Source organism: Ciconia boyciana, chromosome 3, assembly GCF_034638445.1.
Source record: "Ciconia boyciana chromosome 3, ASM3463844v1, whole genome shotgun sequence".
In the NCBI taxonomy this organism is placed as follows: Eukaryota; Metazoa; Chordata; class Aves; order Ciconiiformes; family Ciconiidae; genus Ciconia; species Ciconia boyciana.
The window spans coordinates 56813088-56830016 of record NC_132936.1 but is presented as its reverse complement, the minus strand read 5'-3'; the positions used below and the strand labels follow the sequence as shown (position 1 = coordinate 56830016).

The following is a 16929-nucleotide window of genomic DNA, read 5'->3' as shown; positions in this document are numbered from 1 at the left end:
CCTGTGCAGCAGCAGGAAGCCCGGAGAGGAGGCCATCTTGTGTGGCAGCAGGAGTTTTGTAGAGGAAGCCATCTTGTGGCTGCCACACACAAGGGATAGGGAGGAGTGACATGCAGCTGTAGCACCAGTTTACAAGCCTCCTGCCTCTATGGAGGCCAGGGTGTGGGCTGGGAAGAGCAGAAAGTGCTCAGGGCTTGGTGGGGCGAGCTGTGTACCCTCACCACAAGAGGAGACTCTGTGTGGAAATGAATACACAGCCAGGCTGTAGTAATGTCTGCAGGGAGCCCTTGAATGCCGTGGAATATGCACAGCAGGGAGGCATGTAGGAGCCGTCTTTCCACCTGTATGGAAAGGCCGAGCCCTGCTGATGGGAGCAGAGTGCTGCCAGACCTGCAGCGGGTGAGAGCACAGCGCTGAGGTGTGGAGGCCCTTGGCCTTCAGCAAATCTCCAAGCCCGTGCAAGGTTTGGAAAGTAGATGACACTTTTGGTTTGTATTTAGAAAGAAATGTCATTGTGTGATACTTGCCCGATTTGTTGCTCGCTCCACTTTTTAATAGCATTCTCCATATGTCTGACACAAGGCTAGAGGTTATTTTGGTTTTTTATAATTGTGCTATATGATTGATTGCCTGAGTTGTGCAGTGCAGAGTTCAGGAAACCAGAAAAGATTGGACACAATGGAGGAGATTCCTCGCAACAAGCTAAAGTACACCTTATGTTATCAGGAAACATGTATTTCCAATAACTTTTTGCTGACTGGGAACAAACGGCTACTGTGGTGGGCTGCGCAGCGATGAGAAGGCCTCTGCAGCCTCTCCTCCCTGAACCAAGGGAAGTTGAGGGGGGGCAGATTCTTGGGCAGGTCTTGCCATGGCATTCCAGGAGATTTTAGGCTGGTCACAGCTTGTCAACTGCAAGGATATTTTGAGCTGAACACTGGAGTGAAAAAGGAGGGCTAAAGATAGAGAAGAAGCTGGGAAATAAGGAATAGAAAGTTTGAAAGGAGCTGCACATACTTGATAATGAGTGGCCATTTTCACAGTTATGCAGAGTTTCTGACCTGCCATGTTCCTGGTGGTGTGTCATGTGTAGATTTACTGATCCCTGCTGGGAACTTCCCCCCCCCCATTTAATCCTTGGGCATCTTTGAGTTTTCATTTTTGCTTAATGCTTAGAGGAACCCACTATCTTATAAATAAATTTAATTGCCTTAGTTTAAAGTAAGAATTTGTCTCCACTTCCTGGGGCCAGGTTTTAAAAGACACTTGAAATAATATTTTTTTTTTGAAACTTTGTTTTGCAGCTCCAAAATATTTGTCTGTTTTAGTAGTTGATGGGGAGGAAGAGCTGACTGGGTCCATTCAATAATATTGCAATCTTTGCGTTCGCCCTAATTTTCAATTTGATCTGGCAGATTTAGTCTTCTTACCCTAATCTCTTGTTCAATTAACAAAGTCCTAAAACAAGTCACTGTCGAACATGGGAAGCTTAACAGAATCTGCTCCACACATCCAGGCTAACCTGCCGAATGCTGGTGGGATTTCTTACCAGTAGGTGTAAAGTGAGTTACACACGGTAGAGGTATGTGGTAGAGCTAACCTGCTGTTTTGCCTTCTGTCTGTGGCACAAGCCAGTGCGCTGGGTCCCTTTCTTTCACTCAAGTGCACTCCTGCATTTTAAGGAAAGGACTGACTGAAGTAATTGATTCTTCAGGTTTGACAGTGACTGCTGTGAAGGACTTTGGGGAGTGGAACTTGGAAGCTGGAGCACTGGTGCTTGCAGATGGAGGCCTTTGTTGTATTGACGAGTTCAATAGTATCAAAGAACATGACAGAACCAGTATCCATGAAGCAATGGAGCAACAAACCATCAGTGTTGCAAAGGCAGGGTAAGGGACATGTTAACATGTGATAAAACAACATAAGGTGTTTCTCTTGTATTTACAAGTTGGAGGGAGGTTTGTCATGCTGATTAAATATATCTGTTTTCTTTGTCATACTTAATAGTTTTGTTCTCAGCGGTATTCTTAAACTGGACAAGCCAGCATTTCAAAGGACAGTGCACTGGACCAGAGGTTGCAAGCGATCAGAATAAATACATACTCTCTTCATTGTTGGGTTTTCAATCTACCATTGTAGACCAGGGCACTTTCCTAGGAAGACTTGGTGGTTTTTTTCTTCTCCTTTGCTGCGAGTGGTCATAATAATCATACGTGAAATGAGGAACTTTGTGAAATTTTTATTGGAACTCAGAAAGCGGGACTTCATTTATCCAAAATCCAGTAATACTGCATGGTAACAAGAGAAAACCAAGAGATTTCCAGGCTGCTGAATTTCATATGTTGGGCATGGCATAAATACAAACTCCTGCTTACTTTCAGTTCTTTGCTTTCTTTTTCAAAGTAGTGTGTGTTCACATCTGCTATTTCCCCCCTGCCATTTTGAGCTCAAATCTCATTCTGTCAGTCATATGCAGCTCTTGACCAGGCCCAAATCATGTCCTGGCTGGTATTGCTGAAATCTCTATTGTTTAAAAGGCATCACCCTTTCCACATTCCTCCTTGTCGCCTTCAGCTCAGCTCTTGCTCCAATCACATCTTGGCTCCTCTAATTGATACGTCCTTTCTTTATTCTGATCATCTCCGCTGAAGCTCTCTTTAGCCTCTTTGGTTTTATGCCATTTTTAACTCTTTTAGGTGCTTCATAACTCAGCTCCTTTCTGCCTCTTTCTTCTTTGGGATTTTGCTGAACATTTTGCTGTTGCCTGTAATACAGATCTAATGCATCTTCTTTTCCCTATGTCATGCCAAGGATTTTAGCTATGCTATGCTGTATGTTGAAAACGACTATGAATTTGCCTGAATTTACCCATTCATCATAAAAATACCTTCTCAAGTGGTAGTTTTTCTCCCAACTCAATTCTGATGCATCCACTGTAAATACGCTAGGCAGACAGGGGAGAAGTAGTGCCACTCTCACCTGGGAGATTACTGGTCTTTGCCAGTAATCTAGCTGGGGACAAATATTTGGAGTCAGTGTGGTCCTGTCTACTTAGTAAGATAGCAACATATTTTAGCCGGGTTCCTTGTTGCAGTTGTTTTGGTTTTATAGACCCCAAAACACAGTTTGCTAACTTGCACATATAGCCTCAGTTGCTCACTTTCAAGGACTACATCTAATGAGGATTTTTTGAGTAGTAACTTAGCACAGGTAGGTTAAGCACTTTGTTAATTTAAGGTCTTATTTTAGTGCATGGGAGATAAGGTTTTTTTCCCATTGGGTATAAGCTAATAGAAGATCTGTGGTCTTTCCTCTCAGTTACAGAACTTTGGACGTGAGGCAGCAGTTACTCAGGAGCTGACTAGAAATAGCTCAGTGACAAACCAAAGTTAGAATAATTCTGCTGCTGCCTTAACCGAAAAGATTACATTTGGACTACTAGAATAAAAATAATCTCTCCCCACATCTAAAAACACATGCTAGGATAGCATGGTTAAGAGAGGAAAATGGCTGTTTCCCTGGAGAGACAGTTGATATGGCTACCGTCATTGGTTGGGTTCATATTCATAACATGTTTACACATAGGAATAAAGCATACGTTTATATTACATTTTATTTTGCTTTCTTAAAATGTGAATTAAGCTAAAATGTTACTTTTCATCATAAAAAAGTGTTTCTATACTGTATAAATCGGCAAAGTAATATTTATTTCTGAAAAGTTACATTGGTTTTCATCATTTAAGGACCTAGCTGTATATAGAGATTACTCATGGCAATATTGCTTCATTACTTTTGGTATCCTGATCATTGTCTTTCTGTCTAGTTGCTATCCTCTGGCTGAGAAATGCTGTATATATAATATATGTTAAGACAATAATTGTGTATTTTGTTTAGCTCTTACGGTCTTTCACGGTAAGGTGTGCTCTTTCTAACATAAAAATGTGGTAATTTTTAACACTTTGGAATCGTTTCCCTTACCCAATTTAATTCAACCATAATGTTCACCATACTTTTCTCTAGCTTGGTGTGCAAGCTTAATACAAGGACAACTATCCTGGCAGCAACAAACCCAAAAGGCCATTATGACCCTAATGAGTCTCTCTCTGTCAACGTAGCTCTTGGCAGTCCCCTGTTGAGCAGGTTTGACCTGGTCTTAGTATTGTTAGATACAAAGAATGAGGAATGGGACCGCATCATTTCATCCTTCATCTTGCAAAATAAAGGTAAGAGTAGGTTTTTTTTTAATTGCAAGGTGTTTTTTGGTCTGTGTGTCGTCCCCGCCCCCCCCCAGCTTTCAGTTTAGTTTGTTATTCTTGAGTCAGTGTTTACATTTTTGCTATGGTAGTTTCCTGCGGTATGGTTGTTTTTCAAGTAGGAATAAGATAGAGATCACTAATTAATTAATAGGGGTGAGCTGAGAACACTATACTTTTACTCTGTGATAATTTACAAGAGATTTCAGCCCAGACTGCTCAGTAAGTGGATAGTTTCCATCTTGCGCCTTTACCTTGCTTGATGTGCAGATCTTGGACACCATGCAATTGTATGTGCTATTAATGGGAAACTTAATTCAGACAGAACAAATCTGAACTGCATGTGCAGCAGGGCTTAAAGAGTGAACAGTAGTGTTCCCTGCGAGGTGTTCTGTGCTCCGGAATTAGGGAAGGCAGTGTGTTTTGATTTTAACCAGCCCCTTCTCCATCCACTTCAGGAACATGGCTTTGATCCCCATTAGGGAAGAAGTGGTTAGAGGAAACTTCTTCAGCTAGCATCCTTCCCTTCCCAAAATGTTTCCCTGAAAAAAATGTTCAGAATATGGCAGGCAGCTTTTGGCTCCTATGAAGTAGGTAAAACAGCCAGAGGCGGTACATACATGCATGTAGTGTTTTACATTTTAAGGAATACTGGAGCATTTAGTACTGACTGTACCATCTGGTGGGCAGTGAGTCTGACAGCAGTTTTATTGAAATTACTGGAGGCTTTACTGTGGATTTTGATAGAGGAGGAATTGGATGATATGTAAGATTCCACACTGGAATTTGACCAAATCCTTGAGGACTAGTGTACAGACAACCCAGTATGCCCCAAAAATACAATAATGTGTCTTGTATAGTCACTTCTCTGTTTAACAGGAGTTCTTAGGAAAAAGCTTGATGTCTGTTGTTGTAAAATTACTGACTAGACAGTTGTTATGCAGGTTGCCCAAGCAAATCAGAAAAGCTCTGGAGCATGGAAAAGATGAAAACCTACTTCTGCCTTATAAAAAGTATACAGCCAAAATTGTCTGATGAGAGCAACCTGATCCTTGTACGCTACTATCAAATGCAGCGTCAGAGTGATTGCAGAAATGCTGCCCGAAGTACCATTCGCTTATTAGAGAGTTTGATACGCCTTGCAGAAGGTAAGGCTGTGGCAATTTTATTTTTAGGCTAACAATTAACCTTTATAAAATGAATAGATCAGATGTATAATTATAGCCAGTAAGCAGAATAGCAGCTTTTTCCATAGAGGTAGGGATAGGTGATTCTTATATTGTTTTATCTTTCTAATCTAAAGAGACTTGGGGTTGGAGATTCTGAATATGGGAAAGGGTGTTATATTTAGATTATCAAAATGAGTTTTAATTTTGCCATTCTCACACCCATAATAAAAACTAAAATCACTGGAAGAAATCACATTCAAGAGAAAAACCTCAGAAGTTATGTGTCTTTATGAAAAGCAATCTCGGGATTTATTTTACTTCATTTGAGTCCTGGGTTGCCATCCTACTCAGCCTGAGGAAAGGTGTCAAGTATTTGCTTCTATCCTAAAATTAATATAACATCAAAAATAACACATTTTCGTTTCCTTAAATATCAATAGTCAACTCTGGATTTTGCAATAGGACTTCAACATTTCCAACTCTGAGTTCAAATCATATTTCATTTATAAGAACGAAAGCAAAAGAAGCAGTAGGTCTCTGTCTTAACATGACTTTGTTTTATAAGTGGCATATCAAATATTTTCAGGATGAATTTAAAAGAATGTACTGTATTTTTGTATAACAATCATAAATGGTCTGTATGCATCTATATTCTAGTCAGTAATGTAGTGCTTCATGCATCAGATGTTTATATTTTGTTCTCCATTTTTGGGGAAAAATTATTTAAATGAAAGACATTCCTAACTTTTAGGGATTCACATGTTACTTTCACATTCAGTGTTTCTTCCATTCTTATGTGCTCACATGATTGGGGGCTTTTAGTAGCATTTTGTTCTTTCAAAGTATTATACAGATGGTATTAATTAACCTGCCTTTCTCTTGCTGAATAAGAAGTGCGTGTGTTTTCCATGGCCAATTAGGAGGAGAGCTTCATGTGGTAAATTATTTGCATTATATCCATCTGCAAAAATCAGTTTTGTTTTGCTGACTTAAGAAGGGGAAGGAAGAAAAAATAAAGCTATTGTAGAGAAAAGCATATTAAATAATACTAAAGTTGTGACACAGACCAGTTAGAGGAAATCAAATCTTTTCCGATCTGTGATGAAAATTAGACTTAATTTTTTACTTTATGGTGATGACATGTACCTATATAGATAAGGATGTTTCCTATTGCACTCTTTGTTGTGATATCTAGCACTTTTCATTTTTTAACTCTAGCATTTTGAGCATCTTTAGTCGAACTGTCACTGTAACTGTAATCCGGAAGTCACATTGCATTCTTTACTAGTAGAACTAAGCGTTCCAATTCCTGTTGAAATTGACACTAAAATCAAAAGGATTATATTAATGTTTAAGTTAGGCCCATACACAAGTGTTTGAAGAGCTGAAGAAACTTGAAGAAATATGCTGTCCCTTCTAGTACAAAAAGATCGCTTTTTGACTTTGGTAACACTTGCTTTCAATGTCCATTTATTTTTGATAGCTCATGCCCGGTTGATGTTTAGGGATACTGTGACTTTGGAAGATGCTGTAACTGTGGTATCGGTGATGGAATCTTCTATGCAGGTAAGGTTTCTTGCAGACATTGCCATTGCTGCAATAACACATTTAGGGGACTCAGCTTATCATGTAGATATATGCCAGCTCCCTTCATCTCTTTGGAGAGGGTTTCATGGACTCATGGAAAGTAGGTCATCAAGAGACCTTGACAAGTCATTTTTAGTCCATCTTGCTTTTTAAAATCGTTAAACAGAGATTATACTGAAAAATCTGGATTGGTGATAAAGGCCTGGTACTTTTTTTTTAATAGACTTTCCAGTCTAAGTGAAGTTTTGGTATGCTATTGACTTTTGGTAATCTACATTTTAAAGACCTTTTGAGCTAGAAATTGTGTCTATATCACTGTGTTTAATAGCCTCTGGTGAGTTTTTCTTCCATGATGTTGTCTTGTCACTCATTAACTAGGTATGAGAGAAACAGATTTTCTTTTTTGGAGCAAGTTTTGAACAGTTGCCAAGACCTACACTTTATTTTGCCATTAGGTCATTTTAAAATATGTTGGTGGTGATACTAAAACTCAGAACTTTTGTTGCCATACACTGAAAATGGTGCATTCCAGTTGTCACATGGATTTGTGTAATGTTTCTATGTAAAAAGGCATTGAAAAAATGTAGAAGGCTAGATTTTAGTTTACTGTAACATTATTAGGATGTTGAATGTAAAGAAAAAGCAACACATTTAGAATTAATAAATGTGAATCTGGTAGAGGCTTTTTTAATGGAAATGTGGAAAATAATAGAGACACTATTACTTCAGATGGAATATTTTTAAGGGAAATAAATCTTCATGCTTTGGAGTAGAAAAAAATTGCCGTAAGCAGATTATCCACATTTTTATGCATGGGGGTTTTTAGCATGTCTGAAATATTTGGTTTTGGCTCTGTCAGAGATGGTGTACTCCACTGCACAGATGACTGGTCTGATCCAAAATGGCATTTCCTATGTTTCTGTACAGGTTGATATGAATATATTCAAATTAAAGCAATTTTATATAGCACCCATTAGCTCAATGGGCTTTAAAGACCTTTGCAGAAGTAGATATGCTCCTTTTTTGGAGATAAAGCTCTTCAGCATAGATGCACAGTCACATATGGCAGGTAGGCACTTGTGATCTCCCTTGTTCTTTCAATGAGGGCTGAGAGACTAATTGCAGTTTGTGCCACAGATAATCTACTGCAGTGTTGCAAATGGAATTTGTCTCAAAAATACTACAGGGCCTGACCTTATTAAGTAGCAAAATATTATTTTGCTGTCTGCTGCAGTTCATCTTGCACTGTTTTGAAGAGCTCAGCCTTTCAATGACAGCACTGTATCTAAGTTAAAATAAGAAGCTGTACTAATATAGCCAGTTGAAACAGCAGAAGATATCACATAAGTGCTCATTAACTGCAATTAAACCTGTAATTAACTAAATGGGAATTTGATGGGACACTGCTTTCAAAGCAATATGGGTTTGGATATGAGAAGTCTGAAATACTCAATTTTTTCATACCAGATCAAAAAGTGGAATGTATGTATATAATAATAATGAATGTGTATTGTCACCTGCGTATCTCTCTACCTCATCAGCACAAATAAATGCAGAAGAATTGTTTTAACTGTGGGTCACTTTTTCATATTTGTACAGCCCTACCCTCAAGGGCTGCAGTTTGCATAACAAGCATCTATCTAATAAGAGTCAGTAAGAAATTTGCCTGAATTATGGCTGCAGAAGACTACCTGGGAGTAGTTGGTATGCTCATCATATTTGCTCCACTCTTCACTTCTTATGAGCAAGTAGGCAAATGTGTTCATTTTTGCTAGGAATCTGCAAATTCGAGATCTACTATTTAAGGCCAAATGTTACTTTCCTCCTGGAAAGTACAAATGGATCACTGAAACAGTTTATTTTTGAAGGAAGTGATTTATTTGTTTTATTTAAAAAAATAGAAGTAACATGCAAAAGTTTATTTTCAGAAATTGATTCCTTCTCTAGGAAAAAATAACTTTATGTATAGATACATCTTGTGTTTCCTGCCTGATTGTCAGTCTGTAGAATGAGGTTGTAAATGGGGAAGTACCAGTGTCATTCTTGAAGCACTGGCTGCCACCTTGCAGCTCAGCAAACTCTGTCTTCAACACCATATTTGCAACTTCTACAAAAAGTCATATTCCTGCCAGTATAAAATCAAAGTTCACAGTTCTCAGGTCAGTGTTCAGTTATTTCTTGTGAGCCCTTTTGGGAAGGAGAACTATCACCTTTTCATCACCAGCCTAACTCGTTGGGGTTTTTTATTTGTTTCATCCTCTAATTCACCCTTATTTTTCTCTTTCCTACTTTGTCTTCGTGAGCATATTCTAATCCCCCTGATTTGATCTTTTCTTTGCCTCATTTCCTCTTTGTTAACATTGTGTCCCTCCTTCTCTTGATCGTGTTTTCATCCTTGTTTTATTCCCTTTCCAATCCCTCTCCTTTTACTCCCTATTTACATTTTGTCTTCCCATCCTTAGACACTTTTACACCCTTCCTTTCTGCTAATTTTCCCTGTAATACTTTCTTTTTAATTTCTCTGTTGTAGGTCCTCTGCCCTCAGTTCCACAGTGTGTGGATTTGTCATATGGCTACCTTCCTCTCCTCAAAATGGTGTCTTGGAAGGGCAGATATCTCAGAGATGTGAGCACCAGCACAGGAATGAAACTTCACAGATATCTTAAATTCAGTCCCATCCCACTTAGGATTTCACACACACACACAATGCAGAGGAACATTTAAAAGAAACTCATTGTGATAGCCAAGTAAAGCACTGAAGAGTCAGTGAGGGCAAGACATAATTGTACCCCTTGGGCATATATCTCAAGATATATAATAATGTATTCCTCTTTTATTTTTCCATTGGATCCTTAGGTCACAGGTTGACAGTGCCCAAGCCAAAAGCAGCTATGCTTTGTCAGTGTTTTGCTCAATGTTTTATTACCTGCTGTTCTAAAGGTAGAATTGTCATTTTCTTCAGGTGTTTTTCTGTGGAATTAATCTCCAGTGTATTTGAGTATTTCAGAAATATCAATTCACTTATCTTCATGCAGTCCTTGTGAAGTCATAGGTTGGTGCTACTCCTGTTCTATGATCTGGAGTTGAATTATGCATGATACGGAAGAAACTGTCCACTGGAGCATACCCCATGAGAGATGGTTAGGGCTCCAGCTTCAGAGTAGCAGCACTTTGAGTGTTTGAGCACACTTCCTATTGACTGCAGTTTCCTTCTGTGCACACACCGCATCAGGCTCCCAGTTACAGCTTTATTGCCTTCCGAAACCTTTGCTTAACTGGCTCATTCTGAATTACAAGAACTGGAACTTAGCATCAGAGGTAGAATCTAGTTCTCCTTGGCTGCTTTTAACTGTCCTAACCAAGAGACTGAACTTTGCTTTCTACAGTCCCTGCCTCGTTAACTATGAACCTTCCAGTCCTTGAAACAAATATGGCAGAGAGGTTCTGCAACAAACTTTTCCATGGCTACAGACTAGTGCTTCTACGTGGAACAGATCTATCATGTTCCTGAAGTGATCTGCAAAAAAAACCCCAAGTGATAACTTGAATGGAATGCATTAATGGTTGCATGGACAGCATTAATTTTAGCACTGTGTAGTTTTAGAGGGCTTTAATTAGGCACCAGAATGATGTTTTTTCAATGTAAATTATTTTTTTTAATACAAAATTTTAACAATTCAAAATGGAAGAACGAGAAATTGCCACAGATGAAAATGTGTGGTCCATGTGATGCCATATGTAGCAATTTCTGGTTCTGGAGACTTGACTTTTGCTATTGCTCTCATGGCACGTGGTATGCATCTTGTTCATTAGTTGTATTGAACTTTATAGATTAGACAGGAGTGGTAAATGCTAGCTAATGTGTGGGAAAATAGAGGGTTTGTGGTGTGGGTTTTTTTTTCTAAAGAGCAATTAACTACAGAGCTATTCTAGAGTATTTGTTGTGGAACAAATCACTTTGTGCAGATGCTCTGTTCCAAATAAAAACTACTTCATTTCTCACAAGGCACAGCAAAATTGTCCCAGTTTAAAATCACTCGCTCTCTGGAATTATTCCTGAATAGTTAGTTACTCTTAGAGAGCTATTCAGAAAGATTTTTGCTGGTCAATTTACCCTGTGTTGACAAGCCTTAATACCCAGGTCTTTCCATTTGAATAATTAGGCGAAGCTAATGAAAACTTTTAGCAATCGTAACTTTTTCAGTTATAAAAGTGTCTCACATGGGCAGAATTTTTACAAGGTATTTGGAAAACTTCTTTAATCCTAATCTCCATTTTTAGTCATGATGTTCTCAAGCCTTAAGTGGATTTTCCATTTTTTGTATAAATAAAAATAAACCAGTACGAGTAAACTGCAGGCTTGATCATATAATTGCTTTATGTGTATGAGCAACTTTGCCTGTGTGAGCAGACCTAATAGGGTTATTTGTGTGAATACAGTTACTCCGTAGATATTTGCTATCTTAAGCTTTATAATATCTAAGGGAGAATTTTGTATAAAATGGTCTCTGCTGTCTAAATTTGCTGCTGAATAATAAAGATCGCTCCCTATTTTTTTTTATCTCTTTGTTGACATAGGGGGGTGCCCTTCTTGGAGGCATCAATGCCTTACACACCTCATTTCCAGAAAATCCAATGGCGCAGTACCGAACACAGTGTGAACTCATATTGGAGCGACTGGAGCTGCAAGGTCTTCTGCACAAAGAGCTACAAAGACTTGACAGGTTATAATATGCACAATAACAAAATAATTCAATAGTGAAAAAGAATTATTTGACAATAATATCTGGAGAGGGTCTAAAAATAGAATCTGACATTGGGAAGGGACTTGTTTTTAGAGGACATGGATAAGCAGGGAGATTGTTTTAAAGTAGCACTTTGAGATCATCACAAGATCATTTCTCTCTCTGGGTTATGGAATTTACAAAGAATTTAAGAACATTTTAATCAGTTCCCAACTTATATCTCAACTCTGTGCTCACATAAGTTTCAGTGGAGCTTCTTAGGGTCAAAGTGCCAGATTCTGTAGCTGAGCAAATGATTTTATATAAGCTTTTATTACTTGCTTGGTAAAATACAGCAGATCTGCTTCGTATTTTTTAAGCCTTCTTTTGTGTCGGGCTTGTCAGGATCCTTCCCTTTCTGTTAATGGAAAATATAAGCCTGAATCAAAGTTCTGTTCTTTTGGGTGATTTTTCTTTTTTACATGCTGAAATTTTCACTTTCTCTTCTCTAGTTTTCAGCTCACTGCAATAATCTTTAGAAAGTCTATTTGCTGTTATTAATAGAAAACTTTTAACGTACTGAGGTGGAGAGGAAAACACTAGGATTGGAAAGGAATAAAATAGAAAAAAATAGCATTTGTTTCCTGAAATTAGGTTAGGCTGTAAAGAAACTCGTACATTCTTATTTTTAAAGGAAGATACAAGATTAATGTTATCAAAACTAATGGAGTAAGAACAGCTGGGAAAATACACTTTTTCCTTTAAACATTTTTCAGACTTATTTTGTAACTTATAGTAAGGACATCTTAAATAACCACAGAGACAATAAAAGTAGATGAAAGTGGGATATCTCCAACAGACAGACAATAGCTAGTTTTAAAATGGAGGTGTTCATAGGGGATCATATAAATGTAGGATGAGATGGGAGATCAGATACAAAGACAGGATCAGGTCTGTGTTTGACCTTCTTGGCAGGGGCTTGTGTTATCTGCTCCAAAGACCTTCTAATGAAAAGGATTTTCCATTGCCATTGGGTAGTCTGTTCCATTATTGTTCCATCCTAATGCTTATAAAGGTTTTCCCAATATCCCACTGAATCCCCTATGCTGCAAATTAAGCTGATTTCTTCTTCCCCGCCTCTTAAGCAGCTTAGAGAATACTAAATGAATGTCCTCTTTAAAACAACCTATTCTCTATTAGAAAACTTGTCCCATGCATTCCTCCTAAACTGTATTTCAATAAAATATGAATGTATCTTTCAGCCCTTCTTGATGAGTCAGATAATTTCTGCTACTTTCCATCAAAATTTTAAGAATAAGCATATTAGTAAATAATTATAATAATGATTCTAAAAGATACATGTCATACAGTGTTTTCTCTCTCATATAGCAGAGGAACTGTTTATAATGCATAGGAATCATTTCACCTACACTAATGCATTCACTTTGGGGATAGAATGTGGCTGCTCTTCACTCATGATTAGAATCACTATTTAGCAAAAAGTAGAATGCTATCTCCCTTGGAAATTATATGTTTAGGTACAATAGACGAAACATCAGCTATACTGAGATCGGAGGGAACCCTCATTCTAGCACCTCTGTTGTTTCGGAGGGCCCTGAGAATATTAATAGTCACAGACAGTGATAATTAAGTTTTATAGGTGATCTGAGATGCTTTCACTCTACCATGTGGAGTTTTTGACATGTTGGGTCCATAGTGATTGTGAGAGAAAACCACCAACAACTATTCCAAGTAATACCTAGATTTTTCCATTCTGATAACTCGTTTGGGGCTTTGCCTTGCTCAGGATAAAATCTAATGAGGTTCCTGTTCTAGAAGATATACTTACAGAATACGTAATCCCTAAGGGACTCTAGCAATGGCAAAAGTAGTGCAAAGCTTTTTGTTGGTTTTTTTTTTTTGTTTCCCAAGGAAATTAAGTTTAGGTGGTTGCTTTCTCTGTCTGTCTGCCTATCTTCTGTTGGGGACACTAAATTCTGCCACTTACTGTAGAAGGTGCTGAAAGATCACAGACTGCAACACCAGCGTTTGGAGCTATATGTGAAACTTAATAATGCAGTTTTGTGACCTACATTATTTGTAGCTTTTCACCATTCATACATATTAAGCATCACTAATGCAATAAAGAAAGAAAAAAATGAAAAAAAAAATTATTGCTTGATTTTTTTCATTCCATAGATTACAAAAGGAAAATTCATGCCAGCTGCAGCCTGAAGAGACAAGTTTCAGTACTACTACAAGATGCTTGAACAAGGATACATTGGAGCAGTCAAAGCAAATGTCTCAGTCAGAACCTTCAAATCAACAAGAGAATAATTCCAGCCCACAGCCTTCTTTGCCCAAAGCCAACTGTGAAGGCCATGAACCCTTATGCAACCTGGCACATGGTAATAACAAAAATACAAAACGCTTGATTAAACATAGTAAGAGAGGTGACGATGGCAGCCTGGCATGGTTTGACAGCCTGGAAGAGAGCAACACTGATGCTGAAGAAACTTTTCAGAAAACGTCACCAGCGCCCAAGATATCTCCGAATAACTTGGCTTCAAAAACTCTGTGTAAAACATCCTGTTCTGAAGAAAGAAGTGCTTCAATACCAAGGAAGGGAAATGGAATGAGAGAGTCACTAGCAACTGTGAATCTACCTGCTCCTTTGGAACAGGACAAAGTTTCCAAGATAAGCAGGAAAAGGACTGAAGAACACAACTGTTTTTCTTCAGAAGCAAATATTCAAGACCCAGCATCACCAAGTGCTAGTGTGCAGGATTCAGTTATTACACAACGGGTTTCTAAAAGCTGGCAGAGACTGCACACGGAGAAATCACATGGATTCTTTACAAGTACACAGGACCCCAAGGCAAAGGCCCTTCCTTCAGTATTACCTGTGTCTGGCCTGCCAGATCTTTCAAGTGATGCAGATTCTGTGCTAGGGGAGGAAAAGAACAGCATATCTGTAGCAGCAAAACCTGCAACAATTCCCATGAGAAAACGAAGTAAAGGTCAAGTAGTGAAGGAAACAAAGGTAGTGAGTTCCCATGAGCCAGAAATCCTTGACAGAGAAAGTCCTCCACCAGCTAAACTAGCTAAATTTTCTTTCAGACCAAGGACAAAACTTGGTCATTCTTCAGAGAAGAAAAATGAAGAATTTTCTCTTTTTCAGAGTGAAACTATTTTTAAGCCTGGAGAGCAGCTCCAGGGAGAGCAGCTGACAGAAGAATGCTGCCCCCCTGAGAAATCCAAGATGACATCGACTCGCTTAGGAAAAAATAGTTTGGAAAAACAATCAACTGGTAATAAAGGGAGAGAAGAGCAACGGAGTCAGGCCTTAGGGAAAGAGATCAGAGGAGGTGCAACAATACGCTCTGATGTCAGTTTTGATGCTATGTCATCTCCACCCACTGAAAAGAAAAGGGAGGGAGAGGAGAAGCTTGGTGGCCCAAGCACAGGGAAGGTGCGCTCCAGCACATTAGCCAAACTGTCGACATTCTCCTTTGTATCACGTCCTGAGTCAAAATTGGAAACCTCACCTACCATTAAGACTGGCACTAACAAGGAAAGCCATAGCCCATTGCTGAAGGTGCACGTGAGCAATCCTAGCAGAAGGAAGAGTTTTGCATTGGGAAATGCCAGTAAAGCCAGTGTGGTAGCACAGAAGTCTCTCTTCTCGATAGCAGAGCTAGATGATGCTGCATTAGATTTTGATTGGGATGAAGAGGTTAGGAAAAATCCAAGCACGTAACATGTATGTCCTCCAAATTACTTAACATGCAGTTTTTCTCAGTCTCCATCTTTTGATCAATTGTATCTGTAGTTTACAAAGCATTTAAAAATAATCATCCTGGACCTCTGTTGATACCAGTAAACATACTTTCTTTAAAGGCCGTATACTTTACATCAGCTAAGGACTGCATATACTGCAGGCCTGATGTGGCTTCTAGTTTTCTAAACTCTTCCCAAGACTACTTATATCAGTTGACTGTTTTGATTGACCTGATGTAACCTGAAGACTTGTATGGTTATGTTCATATATCCAGAGTATAGTGAATCTTGCAGAAGAGCAGGCTTAATTGACTGTTACCCTTTATTTCATGTAACAGAACTATATGTGATTCAGATTGTCCTTCCAAATGAATATGCCACTTCAGAAAAATTATGATGCTAAAGCTATGTCGTTATATTTTGTTCATCTATATATGCTGTTTGTCTCAGCGTAGTTAGCAATATTGGGATTTATCATCATGCTGTGGTAAGTATTTCTGGATTATCAGTATCATGACAATTTTGCTGCATCTCTGGTTACTGTGCTCTTTGTCACACTGGTGATGGTGAAGACATGGATCAAGAGCTTTTTGTTTCTGTATTTTTTAATTCAGTTTTAAATACACTGGTTTAGCTATCCGTGCCTGTATTCTGGGTCATTTTATCAAAACCCAACTCTGTAATAAACATACAGTTCTTCACTGCAGAGAGAACAATTTCAGGTGATTGAATGGGAGTCCTCAGTAACCAGGGTAGCTTTAGTGCAGGCATTAAGCCCTGGCATATAAGCTACGCTTCAAACCTAGCAGCATGGTGAAGAGCTACCCTAGTGTAGCTTGGTTCTGACTCAGATAATGTTTACTTGGCTCTTTTAATTGTGATTAGAGTTTACTGCATCTGATATGCAGTTCACCTTCTGTAGCATGCTGCATCCTATGTCATTCATTTGTCTAATGGGAAATTAATCTACTAATCCATTACATGTTTACAGAGAAAGATAAGCCTTAAATTTCTTCCAGTGACTTGCCTGGTATGTTTCTTCTGTATTTGAATTCTCCACAGAATATTCTTGTTATTACCTGCAAGGTAAACAGAGAATGGAGTGGTTGCTTACAGCCCGGTAAATCCTTTGAGAGGCTTGCTAGCACAAAGGAGATCTGATTCTCTCTTGATTTGCTTAAATTTAGAAGTAGCTCCCTTGAAAACAGTTAAAATACTGTAAAATTTCAGAGAATGAGGGAGTGTGAGGCCCAAGTACTTTGGTGTGATACAGTGAAATCATGAGAACAGTAATTATAGGAGTTGGCTTACTGTTAAAAGTTTGGGAAAATGAGAGAAACATTACTGTCCAGACTGATTGTGTGGTAGTTCCTCCACTGGAAACATGACATCAATCAAAAGAAGTGGAATTTATCC

The 16929-nt window shown here is 38.5% G+C and overlaps 1 protein-coding gene across 2 annotated transcripts in view; it reads left to right on the top strand.

Annotated features, from left to right (window-relative positions):
- MCM9 (minichromosome maintenance 9 homologous recombination repair factor) overlaps positions 1 to 16385 on the top strand; it is a 50423-nt gene extending 34038 nt beyond the window's left edge. For both annotated transcript variants that reach the window (XM_072855751.1, XM_072855750.1), the window contains exons 8-13: positions 1715 to 1889; positions 4021 to 4223; positions 5198 to 5401; positions 6906 to 6988; positions 11588 to 11733; positions 13933 to 16385. In XM_072855751.1, coding sequence (XP_072711852.1) covers positions 1715 to 1889; positions 4021 to 4223; positions 5198 to 5401; positions 6906 to 6988; positions 11588 to 11733; positions 13933 to 15493 — 2372 coding nt within the window. In that variant the 3' untranslated portion in view covers positions 15494 to 16385. The remainder of the gene's footprint in view (positions 1 to 1714; positions 1890 to 4020; positions 4224 to 5197; positions 5402 to 6905; positions 6989 to 11587; positions 11734 to 13932) is intronic.
- The last annotated feature ends 544 nt before the right edge of the window (positions 16386 to 16929 follow it).